Source organism: Tympanuchus pallidicinctus, unplaced genomic scaffold (genome assembly GCF_026119805.1).
Source record: "Tympanuchus pallidicinctus isolate F22 unplaced genomic scaffold, pur_lepc_1.0 scaffold3, whole genome shotgun sequence".
NCBI classification, from domain to species: Eukaryota; Metazoa; Chordata; class Aves; order Galliformes; family Phasianidae; genus Tympanuchus; species Tympanuchus pallidicinctus.
This window is the reverse complement of record NW_026294747.1, coordinates 65,766,848-65,783,014: the sequence shown is the minus strand read 5'-3', so window position 1 is coordinate 65,783,014 and position 16,167 is coordinate 65,766,848. Positions and strand designations below refer to the sequence as shown.

Genomic DNA, 16,167 nt, shown 5'->3' with positions numbered 1-16,167 from the left:
TCTCCTCCAATCTGTAAGAACGTGCAGTATCACTGATAACCTCCCTCATCCCAAAGGGATGGTATCACTGCTGTCCTTTGATATGCAGATGCAGGGAGTGGGATTGCTATACTTATCCCTGCTGGCTAGCACCGAGTCTATGGAAAACACAAACAGGTTCTCCACGTTTCCCCCAGCACAGCTGAGACCAATGGGCCACGACCAACCACCAGAGCCTCACTGGGCGTTGGGAACCTGCCCTGGAGCACTGCATGCCATGCGAGGCGGCTCATCCAGAGGTATGCATGTAAAACATCCCAAATTTTTTTAAATACAAGCCATAATTGATAGCCGGCTTCTACAAGGCTAATTTTGCCGGCGTCGGAGTTCAATGACTGCCACGCAGATGAGTTTCCTCTGAGTCACCTCAGCTCCAGCAGCCACTTCTGCACACAGCAGTCTGCTCTCCTCACGTTTCTGTGTAGAACTGGGAAGCAGGACTTCTCCTAGAAGCCACAGGGATGCCCGCGACAAACACGGAGCCCGGCACGGCACGCTGCGGTGGCTCAGGGCGGGGCTGCGGCCTCCTGTGCTGACAGGCACCGCGCCTCATGCTACCAGCCCTGCCCAAGGCCCGCAGGCCTTCCTAAACGCCCACTTCCATCTCAAGAGAAAAACAAACGACCTACAACGGAGATAAACCTTTTTTATAAACAGAAACAAACATCCGCCTCCCCGCAGAGACTGCGCCCACGGGAACACCAAGCGCCACAGACACCAACGGACTCGAACCTCAAACCCGCCACCGAACCGCCCACCCCGGGGCTCGAACCGCGCATGCGCACGGCACCGTCAGCTGCCGCCCAGCCGCAACGCGACTGCGCAGCTGCCGCAGCCCGCCGGGCCGGAGGGGCATCGGGAGCGGAGCGGCACCCCCTCCCCCGGCCGCGCCATGGGTGACGCGTTCCGGAGGGCGGAGTCGGGCACTCAGGTGAGGCGCTGCCCCCGCTCCCCTCAGAACCCCCAGGGCGTCCACTTGGCGACAGCGGCTGCGCGCCGCGCCTCCTTTCGGCCCGGGGAACGGAGCAGCCGGCCCCATCCCGCCCCCTGAGGGCGGGCGCCGTGTAACCACGCGGGCCGGGCTGCGCTGGGCGCCCCCGCGTCGGTCGGGCCCCGCGAGGGCGGTGCGTGAGGGGAGGGGCAGCGGCCCAGCCGCACCCGCCCGCCCCCGCTCCGCCGCCCTTCCCCCCGCCTGCCCTGGAGCACGGCTCCGGGAGGGGGCGGGCAGCGCCTGAGGGGAGCGGCGGGATGCGGGGCTGCGCCTGTGGCGGCGTAAGGCGGGAGCGCTTGGAGCCGTGGCGGTGATGTCTTTACGAGGGTTTTCTTTGCTCTGCCGCTCCCGAACGGTGCAGTGGGTGCTGTGAGGAAGAAAAGCCGTGGAACGGAGGGGGAAAGGCTGGTGGTGGTTTACGTGCTGTGCGGATGGTAGAATCCTGATCTTCAGACGCAAGGGGGTTCAGTTTGGGGGCTCTTCGGGTTTTTCCTTTCCTGAGGCGTTTGTTATTCCTGCTTGTAATCAGTAAGTTAATTACCTGGAAGTTTGTGTGTTACCCTGTCGCAATAACGCTGCGTGGAGCACATGAAAGCGTAGCAACACGAGTGGTCTTAATTATTGTGCGTTAAAACGCCATTTTATTGTAAGGGACTTCTGTTCTTAAGGGTTTTTGACACTCACTGATGACCAAACCTGAACGAGGTAGGAACCCACAGCCGATGGGTTGATGGAGTCTTACAGTGCAATTGCAGGATCGTGAAGGTTGGAAAAGACCTCTCAGATCCAATCCCAGCCCACCCCCCTGTACCCACTGGCTATGGCTCTCTGCCACATCTGCATGGCTCTGGGACCCCCCAGGGATAGCGACCCCACTGCCTCCATAGGAGCCATGCGCACCATCCAGGTAAAGCCCTTCAAGCAGCATTTCATTGAAAATAAGCTTCCTCCGACATCCTGGTGCTTAAGATCTGATTTTAGTGAGGATTATACGGAGATCACAGCCTTGCAATTTTATTCTTTAGTGAAATTAATGCAACAAATTAGAACGTCTCATAAAACGCCATTGGTACATCACAAATAAGTGATGAATTGCTAGCACACATCTTCGTGCCCAAAGTTTACAGAAGTTCAGGTGGAGCGGTTGTGGTGGTTGAGAATTAAGATGTGTCTCATGCATGAAATAGATTTGTACTTACAAATAGCCTGTAGGTTAGCTCACAGCCCTTAGCAGAGTTCAAGTATTTAATTTGAATTTCTTTAACATTTTAATTAAGTAATATCTCATTTCTGACAAGGCCTACACATATGCTTACCTTTATGCCCAACTTTGTTGAGACTTATATGGTGCGAGTGTGTGATGTTTTACTTGATGGGACTGCTCAAATGCTTGTTTCTTTATTAAAAAGATGGCATTGATAAATTATAAAAAACATTGCTGAAATATTTGAGCATTGTCATTAATGACATTGATGACAATTAACTCATGCTGGATAGCTTATTCCCTACTCCTGTGTGCACACCTGTGTGCAGTTTCATTCATGGATAATTGCACTTCTCAAGAATGCATACAAGGGAAGACCTGCCACCAGGATGTTGCTAAAAGGTGATGTTTTCTATGGAAGATGATGAAAGAGCATTATAAAGGAAGAGCATCTACAGCTAAATTACAGAATCAGAAGTCTGAATTACTCGATTTCAAATTATGGGTGCTTTTTTCTCTATGCTTTTTGCATGGCAGGGCTTTACCCATAGCTCTTTCAGACACCTGACTTCCATCACTGAGGCCACCCTTTAATTCCCATAGGTGTTCCCTTTCCCCCATTATCTAGAAGACTGTGTAAGTAGGCAACGTGGAAACGCTTTCCCTGGAACACAGCCAAGGCAGCTCCTGCTGGTTTGGGAAAACCCGCCTTGTCACTGTCTGTGCCTGCAGAGGTGAGGGATCCCTGTCTGCTGTCTCATCACGGTACAGCTCAGCTGCTGTCACTTCTGTCAGCGTGTGGACAAACCCTTGTGAGCTGGGAAGGCAAATTGTTCGTTCCTTCTGCCAGAAACCCCACTGCTCACAGTGTGACACTAATGAGGCAAGTGCCTTTGGAGATTCTGCTTCAGAACTCAGAAGTAAATAGGAGTTTGATAAAAACACAGGTGTGCTATCATCAGCAAATTACCATAAATTACCTACAGGAGGACTGCTCAGAGTGAGCACCTGTAGTTATTTAAAATGAGTGCATAAACTCATTTAAACAATGACGGATTCGTATTTAAACAATAGCACTGCTCTGCTGTGTGTTTCCAGTGCTGTGGCAGGAAGCTGGAGAGGTGATAGTCTGAGAAGAGAAAGGGGCTCTTCGTTTCCAGAAAAAAAAAAGTCTGCAGGGAGTGTATTTGTTAGTGTAGAGATAAATGAGGGAGCAGCAGGCTGCAGAGATGTGTTTCCTTGGGGTCTTGTGTTGCAGTCTGGCAGTGCTGCTGCTCCCAACCCCCGTCCTGTTGCAGGGAGCTAAAGGGCATCAGGAGCAGCAGCCTGTGGTGGTTTCCTGGCTGTGACAGCTTGCAGTGCCACATGACGGGGGCAGGAGCCCTTGCCCTGCTGCTGGGGAAGCTTCTCCTGCCATGGACTGGGGCTGCTGCTGCGGTCTGGGTGGCCACAGCTGCATTTTGGGTGCGTGTGTAGGGGCTCAGAAATGTTTCTATGTTCTCTTTACATGTCCATCCAGCTGTTTGCTTCGCCCAGGTTGCAGAACCCTACTGGTTCCCCAAATACTAAAGAGTTCTTGGCGTGTTCAGTTTGCTGCACAAACACGGGTGATGTGGTAGAAGAGTCTGCAGGTCCACAGCGAGGTCAGCCCCTGCGATTCGTGGCCCCTCGGTGGGCTCATCAGAAAGCTCTCCTGGTAATGTGGGAACGAGCAAACAAAGGTGAGCACATTGACATTTTCTTAATGGAAGGGAATGCTAAAATGTCAATGGAAATGTCACACTTAGATTTCCATCATGATCACTTCAAGTAAATTCAGGGCCCTTTAATGCGGCTTTATTCCGCTATTAAAGGCAAACACAAGTGCACAACTGTTTAAACAGCTTTTAAGAGAATTCAGAGCAAAAGCTCCTCCTTGATACAGCAGGGAGGAAAGTGAGATAAGATGGTGTACGTTTGAAGCTTTGTGCTCGTTCCATGACTGGCTTTAAGGAGGATGCAATAAAACCAAACAAGATTTCTTTTGGTTTTGCTGAAATCTTTAAATGACAGCTGGGTGTCCTGCAGAATTACATACTTGGCACTGGCAGTGCTGCAGGCATCCCAGAGCGTCCTTTCCCATGTGTGTTGCTACTCATGGGGAACAAGAGCATTGGGTGAAGTGCTGATTCTCCTGTGCCAAAACTGCACTGTAGAGTTGGGTGAGTATCTGCTGGGTACAGGGATACCTGTCAATTTAAGAAACTGTCCATGAACTTTGGCTAACTTGTTTTACAATGGGCTCGCTTTGCAGTGCGCTTTGGAGGAATTCGCTTTACAAATCTGGACTTGCTTTACACAGGTTCTTGAAAAGCAATTGGTGGCTAATTGCTTTGGATTGTTTTTAATCTATACTGTGTTTGAACAAGTAGCTCTAATGCAATAGGAGTGGTAGCCCATGGGAGTTCTGCACAACTTTTCAAATGAATGTGCATGTTTTTACATATAAGTGTGCTAAGACTCACGGTGGGTAATGCTTCATCTCAACCAGTAGTGTGGAGGTGATGATTGTTACACATAATCTTCTGTCCTTTTGTTCTGTCTGATGCCTGCACTGCTCTATACCAGAGGTTATCTCCTATGAAGAAAGGTAGAGGGAACTGGGCTTGTTTAGCTTGGAAAAGAGAAAGCTCCAGGGAGACGTCATTGTAGCCTTTCAGTACCTGAAGGGAGCATATAAACAGAAATGGGAATGGCTGTTTATGAGGGTGGATGGTGACAGGACAAGGGAGAATAGTTTTAAACTGAGACAGGGGAGGTTTAGGTTGGATATTAGGAGGAAGTTTTTCACACAGAGGGTAGTGACACACTGGAACAGGTTGCCCAAGGAGGCTGTGGGTGCCCCATCCCTGGAGGCATTCAAGGCCAGGCTGGATGTGGCTCTGGGCAGCCTGGTCTGCTGATTGGTGACCCTGCATGTAGCAGGGGTGGGTGAAAGTAGATGATCATTGTGGTCCTTTTCAACCCAGGCCATTCTGTTATTCTATGATAATCCCTCTTGTTAGTCTGCCTGTGCAGCTTTTGCGTTTGTTTTTCTATTTCTCCTTTATTTCTCCTGGTGTAAATCTGTTCCTTACTGCCATTGGACCTGCGTTGGTAAGATGGAGACTTCTGCTGCTGTTCTCCATATTGTGGGTTTGCATATGTATTTATGAAAACATTTTAAAATGGAAGTGTCATTGAAAACTCCCTGTTGTTGGAATCCTTTGCAAGTGATTCCCAAGCTCCATTATTTTGAGGTAACAGCTTGTCTCTTCTGTCTTTTTGTTAAAGCTGCTTGCGCGCCTTGAGGGCAGAAGTTCTCTGAAAAACCTTGAACCTAATCTGTTTGCTGAGGAAGGATCTCCTGTTCATGGTAAAAATGTATCTTTAACATATTTGTGCAAACCTGTCAATGTAAGAGTTGTAATGAAAGAAGTTACTGAGGTCAATGGAAAGGAGCTCATCCAGTAATTCCTTGAAAATCCAGGATGTTGTTGGACAGCTTTTCCAGGTTGTGAAATTCCATGGATTTCCAGTGGAAAAGGCTGTTCTGAGTACTCAAAGCTTGGAATACCTGATAACAAAGGCAGATGAATCAGAAACTGAAAGGCTCATGCTGTGAGGTACTACTGTTGTTGAATATCTATCTATCTATATGTACATGAATGAATGAATAGACTTAATATGAGAAGTGTGTGGCTGCAGCACTTATCAACGTGTCTGCAATTTGGATTGCCACAAATTATAGCAGGTTCAGATGAAATAGAAGAAAAAGCAATAAAAAGAATCAAGGTAATTGGATGAGGAATGATTCTCAGTCTACAAACGCAGTCTCTGTGAGCCCATTTGTGTATTATTTTGCAGCACTTGGGACTACATTAAGAGTTCAGCAATATATGATTCCTACCCACAAAAGTTTCAAATGTGATATAACAAAGACAAAGGGCAGAGAGATATTGGTAAGTCATTGTGAATGGAGCAGAGAATAGAAGGTGATTTAAATACTCTCCATTCTGAGTTGTTTTGTTACCCGCAAGAAGAATCCTGAAAATGGTGTATGCTTCAAATGCCTCCTGAAGTTTTATTATTGGGGATTTCTTTTTTGAGATGAAATACTTTTCTTTTTTAAAAATACAGGATTAGAAAATGCTATATTTTGGTCTGTTTTTGTACTTCACATTTAAGAAACAATTGAGGCTGAACGGGGCACATCCTGGTAGAACAGCCTATGAGAAGCCTCTCTTGGGGGCCAGTAATTGCCCTCACTGCTTCAGTCAGCAGGGTTTTATAGTTCCATTCATAACATATCTGCCTTGATCTTAGAGCTCTGTGGGTTGTTCAGGGCTGTCCAAACATTCCTCCAGAACCTCTGCTCTGAGATGGATGGGAACTTTTTGATTTCATCACCGGTTTCTCTCTGTGCCAATACATTCACTGAACTTATAAAGCACTTCTCTTTTTCTTTTGCTTTTAACCAGTGGCATGAATTATTATCTGTGCTGCTCATGCTTTTTGGCTGACACTAATGGAGTTGTGTAATGTTAGCAGAAATCTTTATATATATATATATATATATATATATATGGACTTCAACTTTTATTATATTTTTACTTTGTCTTTTAGTACCACAGTATATTTATTTATGAGTTCATGTGTTTTTTTCACATGCATTCTCATTATCCAGTCCCTGTTGAATGTCTGCCTCAGTTTGTCAAAAACCTCATTTTCAGTGGGTCTTTCTACAAGGCCCATGAAGGAATGGTGAGATGAAAGCAATGCAATGACCTAAATTTTTCTTTCCTGATGGTATTTGAAACAAAGCAGCATGAATATATAAAGTTTCAATAAGCCATACAAAGGTTACATCACAGTTCAGTGTTCGTAACACGTGTGTCAGAATATTATGAAATAGGGACTGTTAATAGAGGTCCTGCTGTGATATTCCAGTCACTGCTTCCAATTATGATGGAATCGTATATTTAAGAACACGTGTGTTAATTACAGACCATTTGAGCTCTTTTGGAATAGAGCAAAAATGACACAAGCTTTAAATAAGCTTCCTCTATAGCCAGTCATATTTCTCCTGTGCCATTGGCAAGAAGGTGTGGGTGTCCATACAAAGCTCTGATGTGCAGCAGTAGTGTAACACCCAGAATTAATTTGAAATAAATATTATGCCTTTCTACCCCACTTACAAATATCAGTGATGGCTTCTACACGGTATGATAAATTACTAGCCTGGTAACTTCAAGGTATTTGATGGTACGAAACCTGCAGTGCTGCTGCTGAGGATTCCAACAGCCCGCTTCTGAACGCAGCATCACAAAATAGACTGACCAGCATTCAGGAGCATAACGAGTACAGAAAAGTCTCAGGACTCTTGTGGTTCTAACAGTGACACAGAACTGATGGCTAGGATGGAGCACAGCATTTTGTTTTAAAATAGATTAGTGTTATATGAATACTGATGTTTACAGAACATCATTTAGCTTATCCTGCATAGCAGAGGTGTTGTTCAGTCTGCCCGTCGTGGGCCTGTTCTGTTTTGTCAGTAGTTCAAGCTGTTAAGAGCCCAGTGGTGTGTTGGGTTGCTCTTTAAAACATGCTTCTTCAGTCTATCAGTGCTGAATTTCTTACCAAATAATTCTGATAATCCACCTTGATCTGTCAAATCTTCCCAGCCTAATTTAACCCAGTAGGTTTGTCTTTCGCATGTTCTGCCAATCTCATGGAACATTCCTTTACTGATACCGTTAATGTCAGGCAACACGAATTCTAACACAACAATTTCCCATTATCCTTCTTCCATGTTAAAGTGTCTATTCCTACTCAGTCTCTCGGGCTGCTTCCCTCCTTTGAACAGTACCTCTATACTAATCCTCCCTTCGGAGTGCTTTGACATTAATGGATGATGCTGGTCCTGATCCCTCGCTTTCCTCCATGACCTAATGTGAGAGATAGTGTCAGTGGCTTTTTGAAAACACTGCTGGCCATACTTCCTGCACTGCTGTGTCATCGTTTGTCTGCTCTGATCCAGAAGGATGAATTTCCCTTCCTTATCTTACTGTAGCAGCCTGGCCTCTAATTGAAGGAAACCCTGCATTTATAGTTACTCCTATAAATGGGTTCTGCTTTGCATCAGTTCTTTTTGTGGGCAGTCCCTTCAGTAATCACGAAGGCACAGAAGTGCCCTGCTCCCTTGAGGTTTTCTTATAGCCCAAACTGTTGTTCTGTTCAGAGCATCAGCATAACTTAAGTGTTCTGGTCAAACTCCAACCTGGGTACGCATCTTGTTTAGCAACATGGAACAAACTTTAAGTCTTGCTGTTAGAATTTATAAGCCAGCACAAAAGCTCTTCATCGAGCTATAAGTTTTACTTAAGTCTGTTAGCTCAGCCCAGAAGAGGCCCCACCAATGTTCTGTGTATGGCACTAATGGAAATAGTAGAGAGCTTTTGATAAAACATTTTCAAGTGGATGAAGTCAAACGCTTACTGCACAGAATGATGGATTTGCATCACTACGAATAGCAAATCAGATTTGTCCACTGCTGCTTCTGAAAGGGCATGGAATTGCTGCATTCTTTGAAGGTGTGTTGTGTGAAGGTCGGCCTAACAGTCTGCATTGCGTGTTGGCCTAAGCCAGCCATTGACCTGGGTTCAGCAATGCCATTTGGGGCAGCAGAAAGCTTGTGCTGAAGCCAGTAGCAAGCAGAATGCATGCTTTGCTCTTTAATGACAGATACCTGACACAATCTTCTTGAAGATTTCAACAGACCTGAGCTGTGGGGGCATGACCTACCCAACGTGTTTAGGACTTCTTCCTTTGGGTGTTACAATTGCACCAGTGTTCTGTTGTGTCACCGGTGCAACGCTGTATGTGGCACAGCAGAGCAGTGACTGGCTGCAAGAGGTGGAGTTGGATATTGCAATTTCTGAGCAGGAAGAGAAAGTGAAGATTAATGGCATAGGAAGTGTAGTCATCTTTCCATTCAAAAGTGGGGAGAGCCATTCAGAACAGGTAAGTATGGATTTGGGAGGCAATCCAGCTTTTAAAATAAATTTTGAAGTAGCAGAAATTCAGAAAAATGAGATTGCAGCGTTGGATAAGCAGGGCATTTCAGTCGGGAGAGGTGGGCGGTTGAGTGCCATTGAAATGGGTGCATTGTTACATCAGGTGTCAATGGCTTTAAACACTTGCAGTGGGTGAGGAGCTTAGTTCTTCACTGCCACACTTTTCCCAAACTGCATCTTGGCGCTGTGTGCCCTTGCAAGCAAGGATATCATCTGTAAGTTAAGCAGTGACTTGAAAACCCCTGTTAACTCAGGGGTGTTCTTAAACACTTAACGTGTTTAAGTGCAGTTGCAATTGATTCTCTATTCCTGCATCACCGCTATGGAAAGTTGTGAACAGAGAACATCTGCTTCCAACAGGAGAATCATTGCCTGGAATTAAGGTAATCTGTGAATTCCTCTTGTTGAAAGAAGCAGCTTCACGTGATGAACACAGAAAAGAGTATGTGTTAAATATACAGGCATTCTCCTTACGGTCACCGGTTCCAGTGGGATGTTGTGATGTGTGCAGATAGCAGACAAGCACAGGACAGTTTGATTTTCTCTTGGTAGATGCATACTAGCATTTAAACAATTGTTATGTCTCTCAAAGCTTTCAAAAATGCTTTTTCAAATGAGTGGAATAGTGAGTATTGGTTCATGAGCACTGAGAGTTGACTCGGAGCCCTCGTGTGACAGCTTGTTCTTTGTTTATGAACAGGAGATGTCATTGAATTCCATGGTCCAGAAGGAACAGGAAAAACTGAAATGCTTTATCACCTGATAGCCCGCTGCATCATTCCAAAATCAGGAGGGGGACTGGAAGTCGAAGTCATGTTCATTGACACAGACTACCATTTTGATATGCTTCGTCTCGTTACCATTCTTGAGCACAGACTGGAGCAAAGCACAGAAGAGATGGTGAAGCGCTGCCTGGGAAGGCTTTTTCTTGTGAACTGTAACAGTAGCACCCAGTTACTTCTCACTCTTCATTCTCTAGAAAACATGTTTTGCACCCACCCTTCTCTCTGCCTTTTGATTTTAGATAGCATATCAGCTTTTTATTGGATTGACAGGAGTAACGGAGGGGAGAGTCTTAACTTGCAGGAGATGAATCTGAAGAAATGTGCAAACTTTCTTGAAAAGCTTGTGAGGGAGCATCACTTAGTCCTGTTTGCCACAACACAGTCCATTATGCAGAAATCTACAAACTCTGCAGAAAGCTTCTTTCCTTTAAAACTTCAGCATGAAATTGATGCAGACTATCGGCCTTATCTTTGTAAATCATGGCAACAAATGGTAACCCACAGGATATTTTTTTCCAAGCAATTTAATTCTGGCAACAGTAAAGGTTTTACGCTCATTTCTTGCCACCTCAAAAAAAGCCACGGTGCAAAACGTTCATTTAATATTGCAGAATGTGGAGTTCAGTTTTAATTTCAGTTGATCGTTGGAAGGTCTGGCGAATCTTGGTGCTTAGGCCCGATTTGCTCTAGGTAGGTTTTAGTGCCTTCTAAATGAGCAGTTTGTTGCTGGGTGATTAAATACTTTTGTCACTAATTTCTTTAACAAAGAGAAGGGCAGAACACCTTGGCATTTTTAACTGCTGTGGATGTTCAGTCTCAGCTAGCGAGAAATGTTGCGATTATTCGTTGGTGCTTATTGCGAAAAGGAAATTAAATCAAGAAAATGGCAACTGAAATAATTTTAAACTCCTGGTGTCCTTCATTAATGTAACCTCTGCAATATGCAGTCAAACGTACTGACTTCATTTCTGCGTCTTATGCTTTTTAATCCTCTTCTTCCAAGGTACAGAAATAGAAGCCTACTTATCCGTGGGGTAGACTGCGAAAAGGCCAAGTGTTCTCTTTCCAAAAATATGGGTCTGGGTTCAGTAGCCAAGGACACATGAAATGCATCCACAACTCTGCCTGAAGAGAAGGATTTGTCTTCACAGCCTGTTAAATAGTAGTAATCCTGGCTGTGGTTCTCTGGTCTCACAGTTTCTCTGCTAACATTATCATAAGCTCAGAGAAACAAGGATTTCAGGTGTTTTGACCTTCAGAAGCTGATGGTTTTGAAGAATCAAAAGCATGGAGGCCTGGTTTCTGTAAGTGAAGGAGGAGCTGAAGACCCAGCTCTGGGTACCCATGAGTCTGTGCTGCATGCAGCAAACAGTTTTGACAGTAATGACATTGACAATAACGAAGTATGGCTTATGGGTTGGTTGGGGTGGTGTTGGTTTTTTTAATGCTCAGACAAATTTCTTTCTTCCTCTCCCTCATTATTTCCTCCCACTTTTTTCCCTTCCTCCATCCTCCTTAAGAAATTCAGGAATGCCATGCCTCTGGTCTTTACCAATATGGATTTGCCACATACAGAGCATTTGTGTGCAGGATTTGGCATGCAACGTGTTGCAATTCTGGCAAAGAAAATTCAGAACTTATGGGAAATGCCCTACAGTTCTGGCAAAGAATACCATATTATTTATTAACCTAGAGTGCCCTTCGAAAGCTTCAAAGTGCTTTACAAGAAAGAAGATTGCACACAGTACATTATTTAATACAAAAACTTACATTAGCTTACAAATTTAAATGACTCAAACAAGGGGAAACGTTTCTCACAGCAATATTCATTCAGTCTTGTTGCACAACACGTTTTATAGCTTAGACAGAACAGATTATTAATCAAAACACATATTTAAGAAATATTTTGCCCAGTATCTTTTTGAGAAAGGCGCCTTTAAAAAAGTCTATGGTGAGACTCTCACCTTTTAACTTGCTGACTTCTGAAGCCTGCCTTTCCAAGCTGAATGCATACCTGAATTCCACCCAGTATCTGGGTGGGCTTGTGAACCCAGACCTCCGTATGTGGAGCTGGGAGCGCACGTCCGTGCTCCTGTATGTGGAGGCCGGCACCTGCGTGGTATGGGCAGAACTCTGTGAAGATGTTGAGCAGCTCTGCGTCCTTCCAGCCCAGTGCTCCTGCCCAAAGCAGAGCAGGTGGGAGAGGTGCCAGCAAAGTCACTTCTCACTGGCAGGTGCTCCTGGCTGTCAGCAGTGGGGCTTTGGGGAAGCTTTTCAGCAGAAGACCCATGGTTAATGGCAAGTAAACAAACCTATCCTTCACCTACTCATCCATTTTTAACTTTGTTTCATCTTGAATTCCATCACTTTCACAATGAATTTAGTTTCATTATTCTTTCTGTGGGAAACTATGGGTTTTTTGGTTGAATTTTTCATCTTAAGCCTCCTCTGATCATTTCTTCATGTCTTCAGTTCTTTTCTTGTGAGGCATAACGAGTGAAAGTTCTTTTTTTCACATCTCTGCAATGGTGATGATTTTATCAATTTTGTCATTTTGTTTGTGCTTTCTTTTCCATCACCACTTTTCCTTATTTCAGAACTGATGCGAGAGCACAGAGACAAGAAAAACATAAAACTGAACCACTCCATGTAGAGTGGGCCAGAGTTCAATGCCTTAATAGGAGTGGGCACATCCACTGTGAATTATTACACAGACACACTTGCATGTTTTATAAGAACAGCTGAGATGATGCAAATAGAACTGCAGAACCTTCAAATGTGAAAATTAATGGGCTGCATCGTTTCTACTTTCAAAAGTCAACAGTTCCCTCTTCTATCAGCGCACAGCTCTGCTGAAGATGAACTGCTTTCATAAAATCATACTTGCTGAAATATGTTTGAGGGAGAACAAAAAAAAAAAAAGCAGTGGAAATGTTCTGGCATTCCCATCTGGAATAAAAGCTTTTATAATGTTCACAATGTAGTTCATATTTTGCATTGTACTATAAAATAAATGCCTAAGTTGAAATGAAGCCAAAGTTCTAATTGATTACAAAGCGTTTAGCTCAGGAGATTTTGAAACTTCACATTTATTTTTACTTTGAGTGCAGACAAATTTACTTGTGTTCTTAATTCTCTGCTGATTGCAGTGATGGTGCACTGCACAGTTGTTGTAGATACACAGCAAGCCCAGCTTTCAGGAATGTGGAACCCCTGTGTATCCCTGTGCATCTGCAGGAGGGACAGGCAGAACACCATCTGGGAGTGCACTGACCTCACCCTCTGCACAGATTGTGCTGTTTAGATAAATGATAAGGGATGAGAGTCTAAAACATAAAGAACCTGGCAAGCAGCAGTTTTGTACCTTAGTTAACTGTGGGTATTACAAACGGTCTTCAGTGGGGACTTTTCTCCTCCAAAGCCTCCCTTTTCACCCAGCCCTATGTGCTGCCTAGTTTCCAGCCCACTGGGTGACCTGCAGTGCTGCTGCCAGGCAGGAACAATGTTTTGGTGATTGGGGCTGAGCAGGTCCAGTAGTTGGAAAGTGCCCTGTGAAAGTGCCACTGTGCATTAAGTATGAGAAAGGAATGCATATACCCTCAAACTCTAATTTATCCACGTATTTCTTAGAAATGAAAATCCTTTCATGTCAGTGTCGCTGCGCTTCAGCTGAATGTTGTATTATGAGGCTTTTGTAGTTGTAGGAACTTTTTGTATTTCTCAGAATTTTGTTTGTTGCTTCATTTGCAACACTGGATTAAAGCAGTGAGCATAAAATGAAGAGGAACTAGTTGGGCCTTTTTTCCTCATCCTTTTATAATGAGAGAATTTTGTAGCAAAAACAAATTAAGACCTTCTGCAGGTTTTATATTTATTTTTAAAATAAACCCAGATTTCTACAGACACCTGTAAAGTAAATGTCATTTTTATATTCAGCATTTCATTTTTTTTTTTTTAATCCTAGACTTTTTAATAGAGCAAATAAAATACAAGAAACAGCTTGCTTGGTTTAAGTTTCTACTTGCTCATAAAATTGGAGTTTCCTTTCACTTGCATATCTGGTGCCAGCCACTGAAATTTCCATGGAGCCTGGAAATGCCAGAAGGTAAAGATTCTCGGGTGGAAATGTGCCTGCAGTTGTGTTTTATTGGAAACTAATGGACAAAGGCAGAAAGCAATGCCACTCTGATGGCTGCTGGGCATAAGGCTTGCACCATGTCCTGGAGAGGAACACGATATTCTGCTTCTTTTCTGTGGCTGCCATAATAATTGTCTCTTGAACCTCTTTTTCCAAATATATTTCATACAGAAGGATCCAGCTGAGGCAAACTCAGTGCCCACCTCAGGAGAAAGCCCTGCCACCATGCTACCCTTCAGCTTATGCAGGAAGTTGCAGTGAATTCTCCATTCTGTAGTACTGACCTGAATAAAAGCTGCAGGTTAAATGTTTGCAGCAACTACAGAGCAGTACAAGACTCGTGCATTTTGTAAGGAAGGGAAGAGCTGGGAGGCCTTTGGCAATGGAAAAAATCTTTTTTGACTGGGAAAGGAGAATCAACCAGTACAATGCATCTGCATGATCTTCTGGATAGAAAGCTCTGATGCCCTGTAGCAGCCTTCAAAATTAAACGTCTGGCCATCTCTGAAAGAAGACAGCAGAATGGCACTGAGCTGTGAATAATGTGTAGTGAGACAAAAGGATTCTTGAACAGTTGACTGACATGTCTAGCATGGTAATGCTTTAAAGTTGGCCGTAGCTGACTTGCAGGTTCTTCCCACCAAGAGATAGAACTGGTGATGGATACAGCTATGTAGATGCTGCATTATTTACAATGAAGGTGAAAAATCCTTCTGCTTTGGACCCAGGAGGAATTAAATGTAAAAACAGACTTCTTTATTGTATGGCTTTGTTTTTGTTTTTGTTCCTTTTTTCCCTGCAGTTCCAGGTGCCTTTTCCAACAATCAGCACTTGCTCCAAAAGCACTCACAGCTTTCTGTGTCAGGACCATGCTTCACTGGAAGTAAATAGTTGTGCGTTCACCCTTCATTACCAGTGCAAACTGGGATGGAGCCCACGTGACACATCAGTGTAACTGATAGAGAGCTTTGGAGGCTGCATTCTGTCTGCCACCAGGAGTAATTTCACATTGGAGCAGAACCCTCTGAAAAAATGTGGCTGTGACTTTCCTTGGGAAAAGCTTGGCAGGCTTCCTCCTGCTTTCCCACACTGCTTTGCATCCTGCCCCAGCCAACTGGTCCGTGTACCTGTGTGGGCCTCGCGCTCACGGAGAGCGGTGACGAGATGTCACCACCTTGCCAAGTGCTGGGGAACAGCCACGTTCCCAATCTTGGCGCTCATACTGCAGGACTTGGCACCGCTGCTGTACTTTATAATTTAAACCATTTGTCAGGGTTGTTTCTCATGCATCTAGCTGGGCCCGTACTAAAGACCTCCTCACCCTCTGGGGAGAGATGAAAGAGAAGAAATCTTGGCTTCTGAGGTTCAGAAAGACAAGATTTTTAGGCTGTTGCTACAAAAAGCTGCTTTGGGCAGCCTTGCCAGTGCCTCCCACTAGTAGGTGGTAGATGGTGCTGGGCACGGTCACCTACAGCAGCTTTGAGCCACACCTTCCCACTCTGCACAGCCAAAATGAAGACACTGGTCAGAGAAAGAGTGAGTCCCTGTGCTTTGTATGGCTGGGCTGCCAGCTGCTCCTGCAGACACTCCATTCAGTGAAGAATCCTTTCTCACAGAGTGCACGGCTCAAAGTGTCATCCCACAGCCATTAGAAAGCTATGCTGCCTTTGGACCATGAAAGAAATGGGTTCAGAAAATCAGTGCATGTTAGTAGAGATCTCATCAAAGCAAGTTTCTATTCATCTCCAGAAGTTTTGACAGCTCTGAAACTGCTTTTGACTCACAGAATTTCGTCAGAATGTTTTTCTGATCTGTTAAAAAGTGATTATAGAAGAAAGCAAACAAGGCAGCGCATGGCACACCACAATTCACAAGGCACAAACAACTTCAGTCCCAGGGAGATCCACAACATGATA

The 16,167-nt window shown here is 44.6% G+C and overlaps 1 protein-coding gene across 4 annotated transcripts; it reads left to right on the top strand.

Moving 5' to 3' along the window:
* Positions 1-561: 561 nt before the first annotated feature.
* XRCC2 (X-ray repair cross complementing 2) lies at positions 562-14,111 on the top strand. 4 transcript variants are annotated; one of them, XM_052692614.1, is made up of 4 exons: positions 562-970; positions 5,547-5,628; positions 6,120-6,214; positions 10,029-10,133. In XM_052692614.1, exons 1-4 carry the CDS (start codon positions 932-934, stop codon positions 10,089-10,091), a joined length of 279 nt encoding a protein of 92 aa, XP_052548574.1. In that variant the 5' UTR covers positions 562-931; the 3' UTR covers positions 10,092-10,133. The 4 variants fall into 4 exon arrangements, with proteins under 4 accessions (XP_052548574.1, XP_052548571.1, XP_052548572.1 ...); XM_052692612.1 differs by lacking the exon at positions 562-970 and adding an exon at positions 1,565-1,937; XM_052692611.1 differs by lacking the exon at positions 6,120-6,214 and having other exon boundaries at positions 765-970; positions 10,029-14,111.
* Positions 14,112-16,167: the final 2,056 nt, after the last annotated feature.